Below are 21,885 nucleotides of genomic sequence, written 5' to 3'. Positions count from 1 at the left end.
CTACTATTTTTATTTCTTGCCCTTATCAATTCTGAACATACTGGATAAATAAGTTATCTTTTTTACAAAAACAGAAATAACTGAAAAGATGCAGCATCTGTGGATAGAAATCCAAGTTAATGTTTGAGGGATATGAGCCAAGTGCTTGCAAATGGGACTAGATTAGGTTAGGATATCTGGTTAGCATGAACGAGTTGGACTGAAAGGTCTGTTTCTGTGCGCTCTATCTCTATGATTCTATGACCATTCTTCGAAATATTAACTGTGATTTCATTCCACACATACTCCAGACTAGGTGAGCTTTTCCAGGGATTTCTGATTTTGTTCCTGATTTCCAGGATCTGCAATTCTTCCAATTATCTTGTTTAGATTTTCTTACCTAAGATGAATCACAACTGGGTCTTAGTTGCACTGATATACACCACTGAAGTAATGCAGTTTATCTCACCAGTCATTGCAACAATGCTTTGTCCTTTTAACTGTTATTTATGTGGATAAATTATGTATAATTTCCAAAACCTGTTATCTGCTAACATTCTAAGGGTTGAATCTCATTTATGTTAATAAAACATGTTTTGGCAGTAATCTTTGTGAACATTTCCCTTTGTGTTCAGGATTGTTACAATTTAAACCACCTTAGAGAATTGGTCTATTAATTTTTAACATTAGGATGATTTTAATCTGCCCTCAGATTGAAGAACAGGGTGCAGAAAAGCTCTCTGCAGCTGAGACCTCTGGTAGAAATGATGAAATTGCAGTCATTTGTAGACTTCATGGCTTCAAAGCAGATTGCACACTACAGCAACAACTGAAGGCATTGGACATGGAATACCACCAATTAAAGGAACAGGGACAGGCTGCCAAATCTGATTATGTACAGTCACTCTACAGCTGGAAAGCTCAGCAAGCAGGGAAGGTATGAATCTAGAAATTACTGTTAATATTGTATGTTCAAAAAATACCAAACAGATTGAGACAAATTGAACTTCATTTGCCTGCATGATATCTCAGGGAAGATTGTACACTGGCCATCCCAGTACTACTTGACCTGTGAACCACAGCTGATCACATCATCCTTTTCCAGTGGGCTTTGTCCAGACTGTACTTGCCCGGTTGCTTTCTTATAGTTCAGTCACAGTGAGAGAATCACATGCTATAGCTTCTCTGCATTCTCACACACAATTACACCAGAAATCATGATTCTGAGATGGTGACCTTTGAGAACCTGTTATATGTCCCAGACGAGAATTCAGTCCTTTGCATTGAACTCAGTTGAGTGGATTGAATTGGGCAATAATGCTGATTGTTACACAGTCTGCATAAATCATCAGCATGAATAAGTGAAAATTTGCCTTGATGGATTCATAAGCATGTATGTAATATAACACAAAATTTGGAAGCCGTGAAATACAAAACATGTAACATGAAAAACACTGATCCAGCACCAAAAAATAGTTTATTTCTGTGATCCACTTCTGCATAAATCCTTACATATGTAATTTAATGGCAAGAGCTTTGATCACATAACTAATGCTCTATATTATTTATTTTTATTGACTGGCTATATAATATAGGATGGTAAATTGAAACCAGTGGTCTCCGATGAGCATAAGTACATCGAATGGTCTCTGCTGAAATACTTAGATGCCTTGTCTCTTCAACCTCAGAGTTGGAAATACAATTTTCATGTTGGTCGGTTATACCTGTTCCAAAAAAAGAACAATGATGCACTGAAACATTTACAGGTGGCACTAGCACAGAAACCAACAGAACCTTCCATCAGGTGAGCAGCTAAAACCACAGACTTTGCTCACATCACCTTGGTAAGGATTATTGCTGAAAAACAACACATTTGTCAAAACATTTTGCATTTTTTCAGGAAAATTCACAGGAAATACTAATGTGTTGGGAAAATCAACATTTTATGGTGATTGAGAAGAGAGTGTTGATTGGTTGGTAAGTCGACTCTGATGAATAGAGATGTTACCACAGGACATTCATTCATTAGATGACAGTTGACAATAATTGCCAAGCTTTGTTTAAATTTAAACCAGTTAAATTGGCTATGATGAGTCCAGTCATTTCCCTGAGAAATTAACCAGAGAATGGTTAAGTTTTTTTTTTAGTTGAAACAGGTACAATATTATTATTATTTTCTGACTGCAAATAACAGGACCCAGTGTATTAGTAGACACAACTTCCAGTACACACACATATATCACACTGCAAGCCCAAATGACATTCATAAATTGGTTGTCAGCCTGATTCTTAGCACACTCAGAATTATTTAGTCAATGACCAATCACAAATGCACAACTAAAGTTGGATACTGTGTTTTGAGTTTCACAAGCACAGGCTGATTGGTATGGTTAGTAGCTTGCTGAATGTGCAAACCAAATGGATATGCTGTTTGGTACGATCTCCCAGTCTGAGATGTATGACCTACTCACTGGACAATTGAGTTTGTATAGCACATCATTCATTTCTGTGATTAGCTGAATGTCTTTTTGGCTTGACAGCAATGTCCTGTCAGTGATAAACACCACTCATGTTGATATTGCATTGTACCAGCATGAAACATGGCAACAGCTTCACCAATCACCATCCACTTGTCAACCAATCAGCATTTTTCATATTGTGGTTCTCCTTTTACACTGGTATTCTTAGGAATTATCTTGATGATTGTAAGATGAAAAGGTCCAATAAAATGTTTTTTTTCCAGCAATATTGAAGTTGTGTACAAGGACAAGTGTCTTGATTTTCTTTACAATTAATGAAAAAATCTTGCATCGTATTTTTAAGTTTTTATAGACTTTCACTGTGTTCTGCACTACTTATTTCAAATTATATAATTATTAAAATGATTGATCAATAATTCCACTAAACAAAGCTAGGGTTATAAATCTAAGATGGTTGCTCATAAAGTCAGTAAGAAATCCAGGAGAAAGTTCAGAGTGCTTAGTACATGGAACTCACTACTGTAGGAAACAGTTGATGTGAATAGTACAGATACGTTTAGGTAGAAGTGAGATAAACGCGAGAGGAAGTAAAGAATGAAAGTATTTACTTATAGGGTGGAATGAAGTGAGGTGAGGTTTCTCTGGGCTATAAAACACCAGTATAAACCAGTGAGGTCAAATCATCTGCTTGAGTGCCATAAATACTTTGTAATTCTGCATAACAATACATTTTCTGACAAAGCTCGAAATGTCGATTCTCCTGCTCATTGGATGTTGCCTGACTGGCTGTGTTTTTCCAGCACCACACTCTTCGTCTCTGATCTCCAACATCTACAATCCTCACCTTCTCCTGTAACAGTTCATTTGCAAGGACAAAGGTGGGAAGATCTATTCCCAGATATATCTTAATTATGTGCCGGCAAGTGTACAGTGATGAATTTATCATCTTGAGTTTTACTTTGCTGTCTCAAGTACATTGAGTTCCACTATTTCTGAACTAATTTGCCATATTCCTGTTAAGCACAATATACTTATGCGCTCTAAGTTAGTGTAGTTACTGCCCTGGAAATACACATCATTGGTTTAAAAATAGACAAGATGTTTTACAATATTTTAAAGGGAAAGAAATTTATCTTCATTCTGTTCATTATATATGTCAGCCTCTTACACAAACCTAAGCATACTTCAGTTTTGACTAGGCCATCTCACTGTTTATGGTGATTAGGATACAAAATGGCCATGTCATAGAATCATACAGCACAGAAATAGACTTTTCGGTCCAACTCGTCCATGCCAACCAGTCATCCCAACCAATCCCTCTAAACACTTCCTATTCATATATCTGTCCAGATGCAATCTAAATGTTATAATGGCAGCTCATTACGTGCACGCACCATACTCTGCGCGAAAAGAAGTATCCCTCAGCTCCATTTTAAAACTTTCCCCTTTCACCTTAAACTTATGCCCTTTAGTTTTGGACACCCCACCCCTGGAAAAGACCTTGGCTATTCACTCTATCCATGCCCATAATAACTCCTCAGCCTCCAACACTCCGGGGGAAGAAAGCCCCAGCCTATTCAGCCTCGCCCTATAACCCAAACCCTCCAGTACTGGCAACATCCTTGTAATTCCTTCCTGCACCCTTTCAAGTTTAACATCTTTCCTACAGAAGGGCAACCAGAATTACACACAGTATTTTAAAAGTAGCCTCACCAAAGTCCTGTACAGCCACAACATAATGTTCCAACTTCTATACTTAATATTCTGATTAATGAAGGCAAGATGTATGACCTATTCACTCGGCAATTAAATTTGTATAGCACATTAGTCATTTCTGTGATTAGCAGAATGTCTGTTTGGCTTGACAGCAGAGTTCTGTCATTGACAATATGCAGTATTCCTGCAGCATTTGCCTGGACCTGAGCTCCGGTATTTGCTCCTAATACACCATTGCTTTTCTACCTCATTTTCCTCCCTTTAAACAATTCTTAAAGCATTAAACTTTTGATCATCTTGTCTAATATTTCCTGTTCTGGCTTGGTGTCTGACTTAATTCTATAAGCTTCTGTGAAATGCCTTGGGAGGCTTCATTATGTTAAAGGATCTACAGTATATAGATAAAGGTTATTGATGTTCATAGGTCCAAATCTCTCTCAGACTAATCCTGTCTCTGGATTGTTTCTATAAGGAAAGGCAATTTTGATGTTTTATTAGGCTGGCTCACATTCAATACCAAATTGGTCATCTGTTAAATATTTCTAATATTGATGTTGGGCAGCACTTTTCCTTTCATTATTATAGATAAGAATCTACTGTGCAGGGTAGAAAAAGCCTTTTGAAGAGCAAGCTATTTTGTGCAAGAGGATGTAGCTTTATAACTAACAATGCCCAAGTCAGGCAACAGGTTTGGAGGAGCTATATAGTCACAGGATAGTGAATTCCTGGCTAAATCAATTGAGACTAAAACAAGAACGAAATGCTGTGAATGTTGGATATCTGAAAAGAAAACAAATGCTGGAGAGCGTCAACAGATCTGGCAGCATCAGTAGTGAAAGGAAGTGTTAATGTTTCAATTACACTCCTCCTCCTATCTCAGCTGAGACTGAGAAAACCTACTTGTACAAAAAAAAGGTTTTGATAAAAATGTGTTGGGATGATTTTTCAGATACAATTTGACATGTTCAAATGATTCCATATGATATAATAGTTCTCTCATGTTGGGGCGAGGGTCAGGGGATTTGCAGTTGTGGTGAAACAAGACCAAGGTGCTGATGTGACAAGCATGGCTGCATTTAAAGGAAAGCAAATCTACACAATTGAGGGAGAAAGGAGCAGAAGAATAATTTGATGGGATTAGTTGAGAAAAGGTAATGGGGGCTATTGTAGAACATAAATATTAAGGGCCTAGTGGGCTATACAAATATTATGGAATACTTTTATAACATAACATCATGATGCATGAATATCCTAAAATATTGAATGATTCTTTTTGCAAATTAAAATATGTGTGCAGGGCATTCCCTTCAGGTATTAAATGGATGTAACCTCCAAAATGGTTGTTCTGTGTGGGAAGCAGTCTTAATTCCTCATTTTATGTTTTCTTGTGTTATTAAATGGCCTGCTGTTGGTGTAAGGAGGAGATTTTACCTCTCTTTCCACTCAGCAGAAACTAAGCAATTGAATACTTACCCTGGTCATGAGATCACAAAAAGTAGGAGAAAGTTTTGGCCTATTAAGGCAGCTACACCATTCAAAAAGATCATCATCGAAAGTTTGTCTCCAATATTGCTTGTTCTCTCATCTATGTCATAGAATCCCTACAATGTGGAAATAGGTTCTTTGGCCCAACAAGTCCACAACAACCCTCCGAAGAGTAACCCAACACAACCCATTCTCCTACCTCAATACTCTACATTTACCCCTGATTAATGCACCTGACCTATACAACCCTGAACCCTTAGCATGACCAATCCATCTAACCTGCACATCTTTGGATTGTGGAAGGAAACCGGAGCACCCAGAGGAAACCCACGCAGGCACGGGGAGAATGTGCAAACTCCTCACAGACGGTCGCCCAAGGCTGGAATTGAACCCGGGTACCTAGTGTTGTGAGGCAGCAGTGCTAACCACTGAGTCACCGTGCTGCCCAATGTCATTAATATAAATCATAAATAGCTGAGACCCAAGCACTGATCACTGCAGCACTCCACTATATAGTAGTTAGCTTCATTTCCTGTGCTGTTCTACTGATCCCTGATTGAATGGTCTTGAGGTGCTGACAAGTGTCAGACTGATACATCATTTGGACCACAGGAACAATGCTAGTAGACATGGGAAAGTGACCCAGAAGCCTTTAACTGTGACCAGAGACCAAATACCTTGTGTCCAAAACCTGTGTCTGTAAATGTGATTTGCACACTCCCACCTGAATAATAACTAAATTAGGGAAATGGCGGGGCAGTGATAATGTTATTGGAGTTAGACTGTAATCCAGACACCTAAGCCAATGCTCTGGGGACGTGAATTCAAATCACACCAAGACATCAGGAGAAATTTCAATTCAGTTAATGGGGGCATAATTTTAGAATAATTGGAAGAAGGTTTAGGGGCGATGTCAAAGGTAGGTTCTTTACACAGATTGGTAGGTGCGTGGAATGTCAGCAGCAGTAATAGAACCAGATACATTAGGGACATTTAAGCGACTCTTGGATAGACACATAGATGATAGTAAAATGAAGGGTATGTAGGTTAGTTTGATCTTAGAGTAGGATAAAAGGTTGGCAAAACATTGAGGTCTGAAGGGCCTCTATTGTGCTGAACTGTTCTATGTTCTTAATTCCAATTTGGAATTGATAGCTAGTCATCAGTGAAGGCAAGGCTGTCTGGTTCACTAATGTCTATTAGGGAAGAAATTTGCTGTCCTTACCTAGTTTTGCCTACATGTTACTCCAGACCCACAACAACGTGGTTGACTCTTACCTGTCCTGTTATATGACCCAGCCTGCCTTTCAATTCAAGGGCAATTAGGAATGGGCAACAAATGTTGGCCTAGCTAATGGCACTCACCCTACAAGAGAATGAAGATTAATAGAATTTCTTGGTGATATTTTCCCCAACAGGTTAGCCCATATAAATTTAAAGTATTAATTAACAATTGAGGATTTGTGCAACCTTAGATATATGCATTGTGATAATCTATCCTGATATTTTAGTTGAACAAATGGGACGTAAATGTACATATTGCTTATTTATCTTCAGATTTTATGCTGGCTTGCTTGTGCTAGATCAGGATGATGGCCTGGGTCCTCAAACACGCTATGCCATTCAATACCTCCAACAGGGCTTAGAACAATTACTAACTGACCTTCAAACTCCAAGTGACAACTCAGCAAAGTAAGTTTTTATTGTCCACAATAATACACTAGATACATGTTTGGAGATATAACACATTTCTGAATTAAATTCCAAAATTTTGAAACTGAGACTAAACACTCTTCATACAGATAAGGCCATCAGGGTCGTTGAATCTGGGCAAGTAGATTTTTTTTTCACAAATCCCTGGAGCCAACCTCATTTTGCAGAGCTTGAGTTGATTAGTCCAATGCTGGGTCTATTGAGGGGACACTGTTTGGTAATGTACAGCATTGTTTTTGTTTCTCTATTAGTGCATAAGGGGTTTCTCCACATAGATGGAGTTCAGGTATGGGTCTGCTATGAATTGATTGAATGGCAGAATAGCCTTGAGGGTATGAATGGCCTCTTAGTGTTTCATCGTTCCAGATGGGAAATTCAATACCAGCTTCCAGGAACAAACATTCCTAGTACTTCTAGATTGAGTGTGAAGCTCCCTCCATTCTCCCAGCAATTTTGTTTACTCCTAATCTCAAGGGAATGCACATACTGCACCAGTATGACATTTCTCTGAGTCATAGAGCTGTACAGCATGGAAACAGACCCTTTGGTCCAATTTGTCCATGCCAACCAGATATTCAAAATCAATCTAATCTCATTTGCCAGCATTTGGCCCATGTCCCTCTAAACACTTCCTATTCACATACCCATCCAGATGACTTTTAAATGTAATTGCACAGCCTCCATCACTTCCTCTGGCAGTTCATTCCATTCACACACCACCCTCTGAGTGGAAAGGTTACCCCTGAGGTCCTTTTTATTTCTTTTCATTCTCAGCTTAACACTATGCCAAAAAAAATGGTGTTGTCTATTCACTGTATCCATGCGCCTCATGATTTTATAAACCTCTATAATATCACCTCTCAGCTTCCAATGCTCCAGGGAAAATAGCCCCAGCCTATTCAGCCTCTCCCTATAGCTCAAACCCTCAACCTTGGCAACATCCTTGTAGATCTGTTCTGAACCCTTTCAGGTTTCACAACATCTTTCCAATAGAAAAGAAACCAGAACTGCACACACTATTCCAAAAGTGACTTAACCAATGTCCTGTACAGCAACAACATGACCTCCCAACTCCTGTATTCAATACTCTGACCAATAAAGGAAAGCATACCAAATGCCGCCTTCACTATCCAGCCAACTTGGGACTCCACTTTCAAGGAGCTATGAACCTGCACTCCAAGATCTTTGTTCAGCAACACTCCCCAGGACCTTACCATTAAGAGTACAAATCCTGCCCTGAATTTACCTTTCCAAAATGAAGCACCTCATATTTATCTAAATTAAACTCCATCATCCACTCCTTAGCGCATTGGCACATCTTATCAAGGATTTAGAGTCATAGAGATGTACAGCACAGAAACAGACCCTTCAGTCGAACTCATCCATGCCGACCACATATCCCAACATTATCTAGTCCCATTTGCCAGCACTTTTCCCATATCCGTCCAAACCCTTCCTATTCATGTACCCCTCCAGATGCCTTTTTAAATGTTGTATTTGTACCAGCCTCCACCACTTCCTCTGCCAGCTCGATCCATACACACACCACCCTCTGTGAAAATGTGGCCCCTTAGATCCCTTTTAAATCTTACTCTTCTCACCCTAAACCTATGCTGTCTGGACTCCCCCATCCCAGGGAAAAGACTTTGTCAATTTATCCTATCCATACCCCTCGTGATTTTATAAACCTCTATAAGGTCACCCCTCAGCCTGTGACACTCCAGCCTATTCAGCCTCTCCCTATAGCTCAAATCCTCCAACCCTGGCAACATCCTTAGTACATCTTTTAACCCTTTCAAGTTTCACAACATCCTTCCTATAGGAAGGAGACCAGAATTGTACGCAATATTTCAAAAGCTGCCTAACCAATGTCCTGTACAGCCACAACATGGCCTCTCAACTCCTGTACTCAACACTCTGACCAATACCTTGTTGTACTCTGAGGTAATCTTCCTTTACCAGTAATTCTTTTGGCCTTTCTTGTATGATATTGATTAATAGTCGGTCATTTAATGTGAATGTTTATGCTTTTCTCCATTCCATGGAGAATTTAGTTGAACATCGCAACCAAACAGAGAATAAGCTAAAATGATATACACCCTCTGACCCTGAAATTGGGTGAATGACATAAGTCATTTTGGTGGAAGTTTAAAATTGGTCCACACCATGTGCTTTAAATGCTTCTCAACAGGCACTCGATACATTACAAATTAAATCACTTGAGATGTAGAATCAAATAATATAGAAAAGGCCCTTTGGTCCGTCAGGTCTGTACTGTCAAAACTTCACTCAATCCATATTAGATTCACAATGGGAATAGTGGGGACAGAATCTTTATAGGGGTCTGAATGATGTGGGCTTTGGCAAGAAATTTGGTAGAATCTTGAGTCCTTCAGTGAGGTTTTCCTTGACATCAGGAGTAACTGATTATTATTTTTCAATAGAGTTCCAGGCATCAAACAAGATTCTTGCTAGGGATTGGCAAGATGTCTGTTAAGAAGAATTATTGCTTGTTAATACTCTTCTATTATTTGCAAATCCAGCCTCATAAATACGCAGCTTCATTTGCTACCACCTGCCACAAGGGAACTAGATGCTGAAAACTCCTGTCACGAAAGTGAGAACGCATACCTCGTGACTCCAGCTTGCTGTTTGCTCCTCTGGGGTCCCACCTTTGACACATGCTACAGTGCCTCAGAACTGCCCACACCCCAGTTTCACAGCTATTGACATCTAATACATAATAGCCTCACTATATTATCATGGCACATCTTGGATTCATTTGCAGCACTTTTTTTTTTAAACTTCAGGGTGCTCTGGCACCTATCATTGCAACATCTTTACAAGGATACTTTGCATGCAGGGACATGGACTGAAGTTGTGGGGTACACCTCAGGTCTGTTTGTCAATCTCTTAGCACTCACACACATTGAGTCTACCTGTATGCTCACATACTTTTTCTGGCCTTGTCTTGCCTTTTATGGTTTGACTTCTCAGCCAGAGCTACCATGCTCACAGTATTGTTATATTCTCTTGCCTTTTAATGTAGATACAAAGCCAAGTGTTAGCAGTCTTCAGTCAAGTCAAAAGATACTCTTCAGTCAGGTGGTCCTGACACAGAAAATCAAACACATTGCCACATGCAGCCACACCAAATGTCTGTGAAAAGCAATTGGTGTAGAGATACATTGACTTCTGGTTCCAGAACCAACTGCTGTGCAGGAACCTGGGAGGTCCACAGAGCAAAAGGTGAAATTAGAGGTAATGTAGGTCCAGGGCAACCTCTAAAGTCAGACCAGGAACTTGGACTTAGTCAGTCAGTTCCTCAGGACAATCCGAATCCGGTTCATCTCATGAGGGACAAGGACACAAATGTTTGATAGCTGTCACCAATTTTGGGACACTCTGTCCTATTGTAGGTAGTCTTCTCCTGTAATGAGGGAAAGAGAGGTATTAAGAGAAATGAAGGTAGGATTCTCAGCTGTCCATACTGGTGAAGCTGGGAGAAAGGTGGTGAGATGTTCCGAGGGAGTGAGTAGGAGGGGCAAAGGCCATTGCATGAGTTAATAGGGTGGGGATGAAACTGAGGCAAGATTTGCTTGTGATAGTGAGTGTGTTAGCCACCTTCCATGAGAGTACACAGTCTATGAAAGCAGAGATTAATATGGTGGCACTTTAACCTGATGGAGTGGACAAAGTTGTTAATCTTGTTCCTACTCTGCTGAGCATTCCTACATACAACTGAGACTGCACTGACTCTGGTGGTAATGTCAGACAAGGCTGACAGAGCTCTAGAGAGTGATAGTATGAATCCAGTGGACCAAATGATCTCCTCTATGCAGCATCAACTGGGTAGCAATCATTATAGTAACGTTTGAGTTGTGATCTGGAAATGGGGTGACCAAAAAGCAAGGGGGTGAGGTGTGCATGTGTGCATTCATGCATCGTATGGAGAGCTTTCCAGCAAGGTGCTGCTCTCAAAGCAATAGCACCTCCTCTGTAACACTTATCTTCATTCCAGATTGGCCTCCATGATGCTGCTGCGAACTGGGTACAGTCTCAGCTGTGACCACCAATCCTGCAAGTCCTTTCAAGGTATAGGCATCCTGTCACCAACTAACCAACAAGTCAAGCTACCTAGAATTGGTCAAGGCAGGGTTGCCGCAAAAGTGTGCCAACTCATAAGCAGGACCAGCAGCATCATGTAAACCTCTATGTTATGATTCTAATGTTGCCCTGTTTACCCATGGTTAACCATTATCTCTCTGTTTATTTCAGTGGGTTAGCAGATTAAGTTTATTCTGATGTTTTGAATAGTTTGTAAGTAAATTTTTATCCATTTTTCCCGTCTAGTCATGAACTCTCATTTCTTCGGGCTTTAGATACATTTTCTCTTCAGAACATTCAGTTGATCAAAGGGATATACAGGCTAGGAACATTTCTCTTCAACCCACCAGCAGGATTACCTGAAAGAACAATGTCTCCCGAACAAGTTCTTCACTTGTAAGTGTTAAATGTTGTTTTAATGAACTTCATATACAATAAATTGCATTTATGTAGCATTTTTAATGCAATAAACCATCAAAACTTGATAAAAATGCCCAGAGTTAAATTTAAGCCCTGGGTGTCTGTTTTGAAAAGCCAAACAACCTATAGGAAATCGAGGAAAAGCTGTATGGATGATTATGTCTTTTGATTGAGCCAAATGTGGACAAATGTCTGCTTGACTGCAGTCTTCGCAGAGAATCAAAACCTAGCTGAGGGGTCGAAAGGACAATGTGTTGCATCTATGAGAAAGCTAGATGAACACAAGGGAAAAAGGAATGAAAGATTATGCTGGTAGGGTTAAATAAAGAGGGATGGGAGGATGTTTCAATTGATTATAAACACCAACATGGACCACTAGGATATAGCTCAGTCTTAGAAACAATTTCCAGGTTCCTTAAGAAACAATAAGGAACGGAGCCTGTCCCCGTTGCTCAGAAGGGAAGGGTGGAGAAGAGCAGAGCAATAGTTATTGGGGACTCGATAGTTCGGGGCACAGATAGGCGGTTTTGTGGGGGCGAGAGAGACTCACGTTTGGTATGTTGCCTCCCAGGTGCAAGGGTACGTGACGTCTCTGATCGTGTTTTCCGGGTCCTTAAGGGGGAGGGGGAGCAGCCCGAAGTCGTGGTCCACATTGGCACCAACGACAGAGGTAGGAAGAGGGATGAGGATGTTAGGCAGGCTTTCAGGGAGCTACGTTGAAAGCTCAGAGTTAGAACAAACACAGTTGTTGTCTCTGGTTTGTTACCCGTGCCACATGATAGAGAGTCGAGGAATAGGGAGAGAGAACAGTTAAATGCGTGGCTACAGGGATAGTGCAGGAGGGAGGGATTCCAGTATCTGGATAACTGGGGTTCTTTCTGGGGAAGGTGGGACCTCTATAAACAGCATGGTCTACACCTGAACCTGAGGGGCACCAGTATCCTTGGGGGGAGGTTTGCTATTGCTCTTTGGGGGGGTTTAAACTAACTCTGCAGGGGCATGGGAACCTTGACTGTAGCTTTAGGGTGCAGGACCTGGAGTGTAGGGAGGTTAGGAACATGGCATCAATCTCAAAGGAGGGTGCCTGTAAACAGGAAAGTGGCTTGAAGTGTGCATACTTTAATGCAAGAAGTGTACGAAATAAGGTAGGTAAACTTGCAGCGTGGGTTGGTACCTGGGATTTCGATGTTGTGGCTATTACGGAAACATGGGTAGAACAGGGACAGGATTGGCTGTTGCAGGTTCCAGGGTTTAAATGTTTTAGTAGGGTCAGAGGTGGGGGTAAAAGAGGGGGAGGTGTGGCATTGCTTGTCAAAGATAGTATTACAGCGGTGGAAAGGATGATGGATGAAGACTCGCCATCTGAGGTAGTTTGGGCTGAGGTTAGGAATAGGAAAGGTGAGGTCACCCTGTTAGGAGTTTTCTACAGGCCTCCTAATAGTCCTAGAGACGTAGAAGAAAGGATTGCGAGGATGATTCAGGAGAAGAGTGAAAGTAATAGGGTGGTTGTTATGGGGGCTTTAACTTTCCTGATATTGACTGGGAAAGCTATAGCTCGAGTTCATTAGATGGGTCGGTGTTTGTCCAATGTGTGCAGGAAGGTTTCCTGACACAATATGTAGACAGGCCAACAAGAGGTGAGGCCATACTGGATTGGTTCTGGGTAACGAACCAGGCCAGGTGTTAGAATTGGAGGTAGGTGAGCACTTTGGGGACAGTGACCACAATTCAGTGACTTTTACTCGAGTGATGGAGAGGGATAAGTGTGCACTGCAGGGTAAGAGTTATAGCTGGGGGCAGGGAAATTATGATGCGGTGAGGCATGACTTAGGATGCGTGGCTTGGAAAAGTAGGCTTCAAGGGAAGGGTGCAATTGATATGTGGAGCTTGTTCAAGGAGCAACTATTGAGTGTTCTTGATAAGTATGTACCTGTCAGGCAGGGAGGAAAGGGTCGTGTGAGGGAGCCGTGGTTTAATAAGGAATTGGAATCCCTTGTTAAAGGGAAGAGGGCGGCCTATGTAAAGATGAGGCGTGAAGGTTCAATTGGGGCGATTGAGAGTTATAAGGTAGCCAGGAAGGATCTGAAGAGAGAGCTAAGAGCAGCAAGGAGGGGGCATGAAAAGTCCTTAGTTGGTAGGATTAGGGAAAACCCTAAGGCTTTCTATAGGTATGTCAGGAATAAAAGAATGACTAGGGTAGGAATAGGTCCAGTCAAGGATAGTAGTGGGAGGTTGCGTGTGGAGGCTGAAGAGATTGGGAGACACTGAATGAATACTTTTCGTCAGTATTCACTCAGGAACAGGACATTGTTGCCGATGTGAATACTGAGTCACAATTAATTAGAATGGACTGCTTTGAGGTATGTAGGGAAGAGGTGTTGGAAATTCTGGAAAGGGTGAAAATAGATAAGTCCCCTGGGCCTGATGGCATTTATCCTAGGATTCTCTGGGAAGCAAGGGAGGAGATTGCAGAGCCATTGGCCTTGATTTTTATGTCCTCGTTGTCTACAGGAATAGTGCCAGAAGACTGGAGGATAGCAAATGTGGTTCCCTTGTTCAGGAAGGGGAGTAGGGATAACCCTAGTAACTATAGGCCGGTGAGTCTCACTTCTTTTGTGGGCAAAGTCTTAGAGAGAATTGTAAGGGATAGGATTTATGAATATCTGGATAGGAATAATGTGATCAAGGATAGCCAGCATGGTTTTGTGAAGGGCAGGTCATGCCTCACAAACCTTATTGAATACTTTGAGAAGGTGACTAAGGAGGTGGACGAGGGTAAAGCGGTAGATGTGGTGTATATGGATTTTAGTAAGACGTTTGATAAGGTTCCCCATGGTAGGCTACTGCAAAAAATACGGAGGTTTGGCATTGAGGGTGAGTTGGAGGTTTGGATTAGGAGTTTGCTGGCTGGAAGAAGACAGAGGGTAGTAGTTGATGGCAAAGGTTCATCTTGGAGTGCCGTCACTAGCGGTGTTCCGCAAGGATCTGTTTTGGGACCATTGCTGTTTGTCATTTTTATAAATGACCTGGAGGAGGGGCTAGAAGGTTGGGTGAGCATGTTTGCGGATGATACGAAAGTCGGTGGAGTTGTTGACAGTGAGGAAGGATGTGGCAGGTTACAGCGGGATATAGATAAGCTGCAGAGCTGGGCAGAAAGGTGGCAAATGGAGTTAAATGTAGGTAAGTGTGAAGTGATTCACTTTGGTAAGAGTAACAAGAAGATGGGGTACTGGGCTAATGGTCGGTTACTTGGTAGTATGAATGAGCAGAGGGATCTTGGTGTCCATGTGCACAGATCTCTGAAAGTTGCCACCCAGGTAAATATTGCTGTGAAGAAGGCATATGGCATACTGGCTTTTATTGGTAGAGGAATTGAGTTCCGGAGTCCTGAGGTCATGTTGCAGTTGTATAAGACTCTGGTGCGGCTGCGTCTGGAGTATTGTGTGCAGTTTTGGTCGCCATACTATAGGAAGGATGTGGAGGCACTGGAACGGGTGCAGAGGAGGTTTACCAGGATGTTGCCTGGTATGGTAGGAAGATCGTATGAGGAAAGGCTGAGGCAGTTGGGGCTGTTTTCATTGGAGAAAAGAAGGTTTAGGGGTGACTTGATAGAGGTGTACAAGATGATTAGGGGTTTAGATAGGGTTCACCATGAGAACCTTTTTCCACGTATGGAGTCAGCTATTACGAGGGGGCATAGCTTTAAATTAAGGGCTGGTAGGTATAGGACAGATGTTAGGGTAGATTCTTTACTCAGCGAGTCGTGAGTTCATGGAATGCCCTGCCAGTAGCAGTCGTGGACTCTCCCTCTTTATGGGCATTTAAACGGGCATTGGATAGGCATATGGAGGATAGTGGGCTAGTGTAGGTTAGGTGGGCTTGGAACGGCGCAACATCGAGGGCCAAAGGGCCTGTACTGCGCTGTATTTTTCTATGTTCTATGTTCTAATAAAAAACTAATTTATTGAAAGTGAAAATTACTTAAACAAAGATGTCGAGATTATTTACACAAGATTTAAAACATGCAAATATATACAAACAGACAAAAACACAACCTCAAAGCCTTGGTAAAAATATAATGACTAGAGTATAACATCTTAATTTGTGTTCTTTGTAAGTGCAACTTTTCCCTTGCTGCTGCCAGCCTCCACTGGTTTACAAAGTACTGTTTTCCAAAAAGTCCAAGATGTGGATAAATGTCGAGTCAATAATATCCTAAATTAGTTTTTCAAAAATCACATCTATATGACAATTGCTTGCTGGTTGTTTAATAAATGCATTTAATATTTTAAATGAAACAGTGATCCTTTATCGCTGCTGATGATCTGAATGGTCTTTAAATGCATTGCATAAATGCTAAAAAATAATTTGCAGACTGCTTACAATTCGTTATTTCAAGCATGTTGCTGAGGAATACTTGCATTTTAAAAGCTGGGATCGACACTTTCAAAGAATTAGGAATTGAAACTTGTTCATGAGAGTGACCTAAGATGCAAGCTGGAAAATAATTTATTGTTAGAAGGATAGAAGACTCTTAAAAATAATCATTACCGTAACCACAAAGTAGTTACATCACTGTCATTTTAATGAATGATTTCAAGGATTTATCATTCAATAAAAGATAGATATATTTGAGATCTAATACAGCATCATAAATTCACAAACCACAATAAGTATTGAATTATACATTCTTTTGTTCTTTCTCTTACTCTATCTCACCTGAAAGCAATAACTGATGTTGGGTTACATTTACTAAATTGCAGTTCCATGAACAATTAAATTAGGAGTAAGAGTAGGCCACTCAACCCCACGAACTTCTGCCACCATTCATAAAGATCATGGCTGATCTGATTGTCCCATGTATCTGCCTGCTCCTTTCACCCGTTGCCTATCAAAAATCTATCTACTACTGCCTCAAATGTATCCAATGACTCTACTTTCACCTTCTTTTGTGAAAGAGCTTTCCAAAGACCCAGGACTATTTATGAGGAAAGGGTTCTCCTTATGTCTCTCTTAAATGACTAATACTTAGTTTTAAACAGTGGTTCCAACTTCTCCGAAAGCTTGTGTGCTTCCAATTAAACCTGTTGAGCTATAACCTGGTGTTGTGGTTTTTAAGTTTGTAATTCCTGATGAAGGGCTTTTGCCTGAAACGTTGATTCTCCTGTTCCTCGGATGCTGCCTGACCTGCTTTTCCAGCACGACACTCTCTACTCTAATCTCCAGTATCTGCAGTGCTCATTTTTGCCAAATTTATTTGCCTGTCTATCGTCATGTCTTCAGCAAATTTAGCAACCATATATTAGTTCCTTCATCCAAGACATTTCTATCAATTGAATGAAACAGCATTGATCGCTGTGGCACACCACCCACTGGATCTTGCCAAACAGAAAAATACCCATCGATGCCTACTCTGAAATTCCTGTCAACTAACCATTATTATGTTAATGCCTGCACAATGATCATCTATTTTCCACAATAACTTGTGATGTGGCACCTTATCAAATGCCTTTTGGAAATTTAAGTATAGCACATCTACCTTTTTATCCACAGCATGTGTTACTTCTCCAAAGATGTCCAATAAATTGGCTAAACATAGAAGAATACAGCGCAGTACAGGTCCTTCGGCCCTCGATGTTGTGCTGATCCAAGCCCACCTAACCTACACTCGTCCACTATCCTCCATATGCCTATCCAATGCCCGCTTAAATGCCCATAATGAGGGAGAGTCCACCACTGCTACTGGCAGGGCATTCCCCTTCACAAAGCCACGCTGATCCTGCTAATTACCTTGATTTTGTTTTCTAAGTGCCCAGCTATGACATCTTTAATAATAGCTTTTAACATTTTCCCTATAATAGATGCTAATCTAATTGTCCTGTAGTTTCCTGCTTTCTGTCTCCCTCTTGTTTTGAATAAAGGAATTACAGTCTCTATTTTTTTTCTCTAATGAAACTGTCCCTGAGTCTAGAGAATTCTTGACAATGCATCAAATATCTCACTACCCATTATTTTTAAGATCCTATGATAAAATCCATCAGGATCCAGGATTATAAGCCTTCAGGCCTAGTGATAGTAAATTTCATGAATCATAGAGTCATAGAGGTATACAGCATGGAAACAGACCCTTCCATGCCGACCAGATATCCCAACCCAATCTGTCCCACCTGCCAGCACCCTGCCCATATCCCTCCAAACCCTTCCTATTCATATACCCATCCGAATGCCTTTTAAATGTTGCAATTGTACCAGCCTCCTCTACTTCCTCTGGCAGCTCATTCCATACACGTACCACCCTCTGCGTGAAAAAGTTGCCCCTTAGGTCTCTTTTATACCTTTCTCCTCTCACCCTAAACCTATGCCCTCTAGTTCTGGACTCCCCGACCCCAGGGAAAAGACTTTGTCTATTTATCCTATCCATGCCCCTCATGATTTTGTAAACCTCTACAAGTCACCCCTCAGCCTCCGCTCCAAGGAAAACAGCCCCAGCCTGTTCAACCTCTCCCTATAGCTCAAATCCTCCAATCCTGGCAACATCCTTAAGTCTTTTCTGACCCCTTTCAAGTTTCACAACACCCTTCCGATAGGAAGAAAACCAGAATTGCATGCAATATTCCAACACTGGCCTAACCAATGTCCTGTTCAGCCGCAACATGGCCTCCCAACTCCTGTACTCAATATTCTGACCAAGAAAGGAAAGCATACCAAACGCCGCCTTCACTATCCTAGTGATTCAACTTTCAAGGAGTTATGAGCCTGCGCTCCAAGTCTTTGTTCAGCAACACTCCCTAGGACCTTACCATTAAGTGTATAAGTCCTGCTAAGATTTGATTTCCCAAAATGCAGCACCTCGCATTTATCTAAATTAAACTCCATCTGCCACTTCTCAGCCCATTGGCTGATGTGATCAACATCCCTTTTTAATCTGAGATAACCTTCTTCGCTGTCCACTACACCTCCAATTTTGGTGTCATCGGCAAACTTACTAACTATACCTCTTATGCATACATCCAGATCATTTATATAAATGACGAAAAGTAGAGGACCCAGCACCGATCCTTGTGGCACTCCACTGGTCACAGGCCTCCATTCTGAAAAAACAACCCTCCACCACCACCCTCTGTCCTCTACCTTTGAACCAGTTCTGTATCCAAATGACTAGTTCTCCCTGTATTCCGTGAGATCTAACCTTGCTAACCAGTCTCCCATGGGGAACCTTGTCGAACACTTACTGAAGTCCATATAGATCACATCTACCACTCTGCCCTCATCAATTGTCTTTGTTGCTTCTTCAAAAAACTCAATCAAGTTTGAGACATGATTTTCCACTCACAAAGCCATGTTGACTATACCTAATCAATCCTTGCCTTTCCAAATACATGTGCATCCTGTCCCTCAGGATTCCCTCCAACAACTTGCCCACCACTGACGTCAGGCTCACTGGTCTATTGTTCCCTGGCTTGTCCTTACTACCCTTCTTAAACAGTGGCACCACATTAGCCAACCTCCAGTCTTCCGGCACCTCACCTGTGACTATCAATGATACAAATATCTCAGCAAGAGTCCCAGCAATCACTTCCCACAGAGTTCTAGGGTACACCTGATCGGGTCCTTGGGATTTATCCACCTCTATGCGTTTCACGACATCCAGCAGTTCTCTGCAATATGGACATTTTTCAAGATGTCACCATCTATTTCCCTACATTCTATATATTCCATGTCCTTCTCCACAGTAAATACTGATGCAAAATACTCACTTAGTATGTCCCCCATTTTCTGTGGCTCCACACAAAGGCCGCCTTGCTGATTTCTGAGGGGCCCTATTCTCTCCCTAGCTACCCTTTTGTCCTTAATGTATTTGTAAAAACTCTTTGAAATCTATTTGCCAAAGCTTTCTCATATCCCCTCCTTGCTCTCCTAAATTCCCTCTTAAGTCTACTCCTACTGCCTTTATACTCTTATAAGGATTCATTTGATCTATCCTGTCTGTACCTGACATATGCTTCCTCCTTTTTCTTAACTAAACCCTCAATTTCTTTAGTCATCCAGCATTCCTTATACCTACCAGCCTTTCCTTTCACCCTGACAGGAATGTGTTCCTGCCTACTTTCCATTTCCTAATTTACAGTGAATTCTGAAATATTGCTTGTATCCTCTATAGTGAAGACTGACACAAAATGAACTGCATACGTTCCTCACCATTTCCACCAAAAGTCTTTCTTCAGCTGTGAGTGTTGGAGATTTGTTGAACAATGGAAAATATGAATACTGAGCCCAACAGTAACCTCAGTCAGTTCTCGCAGTCCCATTGCCGACAAAGCTTCATTGATCAGGAGCAGAAGCCTTGTCATACTGAAACGAACCTCAGCACTCCCATTGCTACCAGTCTTGAAGTTGGGTGACTCCGAACAGGAATCATACTCATAACCTTTGAGGCATTGGAGTTCAATCTTTGGGTTGAGATGTTAAGTCACAGCCCCATTCGGACTCTTTGCTGGTGTTGAAAAGATCCCATGCCAATACCATTCCCTATACCCTATACATTAATCTCTCAGTTAATATTGCCAAACACATTTTCTAAATTATATTGATACTTGTGGAGTCCTACTGAGAATAAATTGCCTGATGCATTTCTTATAACGTGATAGTTATTATACCAATAAGTAACTGGCTGTAATGTACTTGGGCACATCCACAGGTCATGAAAGACACTATAGACATGCAAGTTTTTATATGACTCAGTACTTGAAAGGGGTCAATTTCTCTCTCCCCTTCTCCTCAAGACTAATTTGTTAGATATGATTAACACTCTATTTTAAGTCTTTACTGAATATTTCATCTGCAATTATTTTTCTGTATTGATGTCAGTGCTGTCGATTTAACTTCCCGAAGCCTGTGCAAATATCCGTACCGTGGAATTTTAAGTCAGGAATTGGAATTGCTACTGCTTGAGGCTCATTTTACCCTTTTAGAATTACTTGCCCATCAGACATTGGTAAATGAGGATTTGGTTTCTAAAAGATGCCAGGCTTTGTCTGCACTGATAAAAAATACCAACCTTCAAACCAATGCAGAACTTCAAGAGATGCAACGAACGGTATGAAACCAAGAATTACTGTTATTCAGTGTTGGATATTGACAATCAAATATTGATTAAGTGGCACTCCGATTAATCATTCGATCTTAGTGTTTTCTTTCTATTGTACTCATTTGTGATTTCATCATTAATCTTTTATGTTTTAGAGATGTAAAAGTAATAACAAAGACATTATTTTCCTGCTACTGTACCTTTCTGCTTACATAAATAATTTAATTTGTTAATCTTGATCTATTCCTACATTGTAGACGCATTGTCATTCTCAATATAACTGTAAGATTTAATAATTTCTGTTTTCAAAAGAGACTCTAAATGGACACTCTTAAGATTATCGTGTATGCATCCATTATAGATTTCCCTTCAAAAATCTGTTGTTTCTGTTTTCAACCTATCCCCATTCATCTCTCTCTGAACTGAACTGAACTGAACTGAAATGAACAGGCAATCTACTTCCTGGCCTCTGTCAATAATATTCAGTGACAGTGCAGAATGGCCTCTATAGTGTGACTTTTGTTCAATTTTCTCAACTACTTGCAAAGAACTGAATATACTATTATCATCTTTTCCTTGACAACCACATTCCCTGAGATCTGGAACTGGCTTTGTGAGGAAGGCAAATTTATATTGCATTATTCCATTGTTCGGCATTTGTGACATTAGATTGAAATATTGCTTTCTAAAGCCATTACCCATCTGATGTTTCCATTCTGGTGTGATGCTTAGTTGTAATGATTATTTTACTAGCAATTTCCTATTGTTGAAAGTCAGTTTCCTCAACTAACATTATAATATTGCGAACCTGAACCGTCTATTATACGAGTGGATGAGTTGCCACTAAAGACTGAAGTTGCTTCTTGAAGCGTCCACCTTTGAGATCCCGGTGATGAG

The 21,885-nt window shown here is 40.8% G+C and overlaps 1 protein-coding gene across 1 annotated transcript in view; it reads left to right on the top strand.

The window, feature by feature from the left end:
• The window catches only part of LOC122553281 (uncharacterized), a 71,497-nt gene that overhangs the window by 29,671 nt on the left and 19,941 nt on the right, over positions 1–21,885 (top strand). Inside the window, exons 10-14 of the mRNA XM_087991682.1 lie at positions 692–916; positions 1,575–1,783; positions 7,218–7,352; positions 11,727–11,876; positions 20,769–20,997. Coding sequence (XP_087847808.1) covers positions 692–916; positions 1,575–1,783; positions 7,218–7,352; positions 11,727–11,876; positions 20,769–20,997 — 948 coding nt within the window. The remainder of the gene's footprint in view (positions 1–691; positions 917–1,574; positions 1,784–7,217; positions 7,353–11,726; positions 11,877–20,768; positions 20,998–21,885) is intronic.

Source organism: Chiloscyllium plagiosum, unplaced genomic scaffold, assembly GCF_037043375.1.
Source record: "Chiloscyllium plagiosum isolate Xiang-an unplaced genomic scaffold, Cpla_swu_hap1 HiC_scaffold_10, whole genome shotgun sequence".
In the NCBI taxonomy this organism is placed as follows: Eukaryota; Metazoa; Chordata; class Chondrichthyes; order Orectolobiformes; family Hemiscylliidae; genus Chiloscyllium; species Chiloscyllium plagiosum.
The sequence above is the reverse complement of the archived record's forward strand: the minus strand, read 5'-3'. Positions and strand labels throughout refer to the sequence as shown.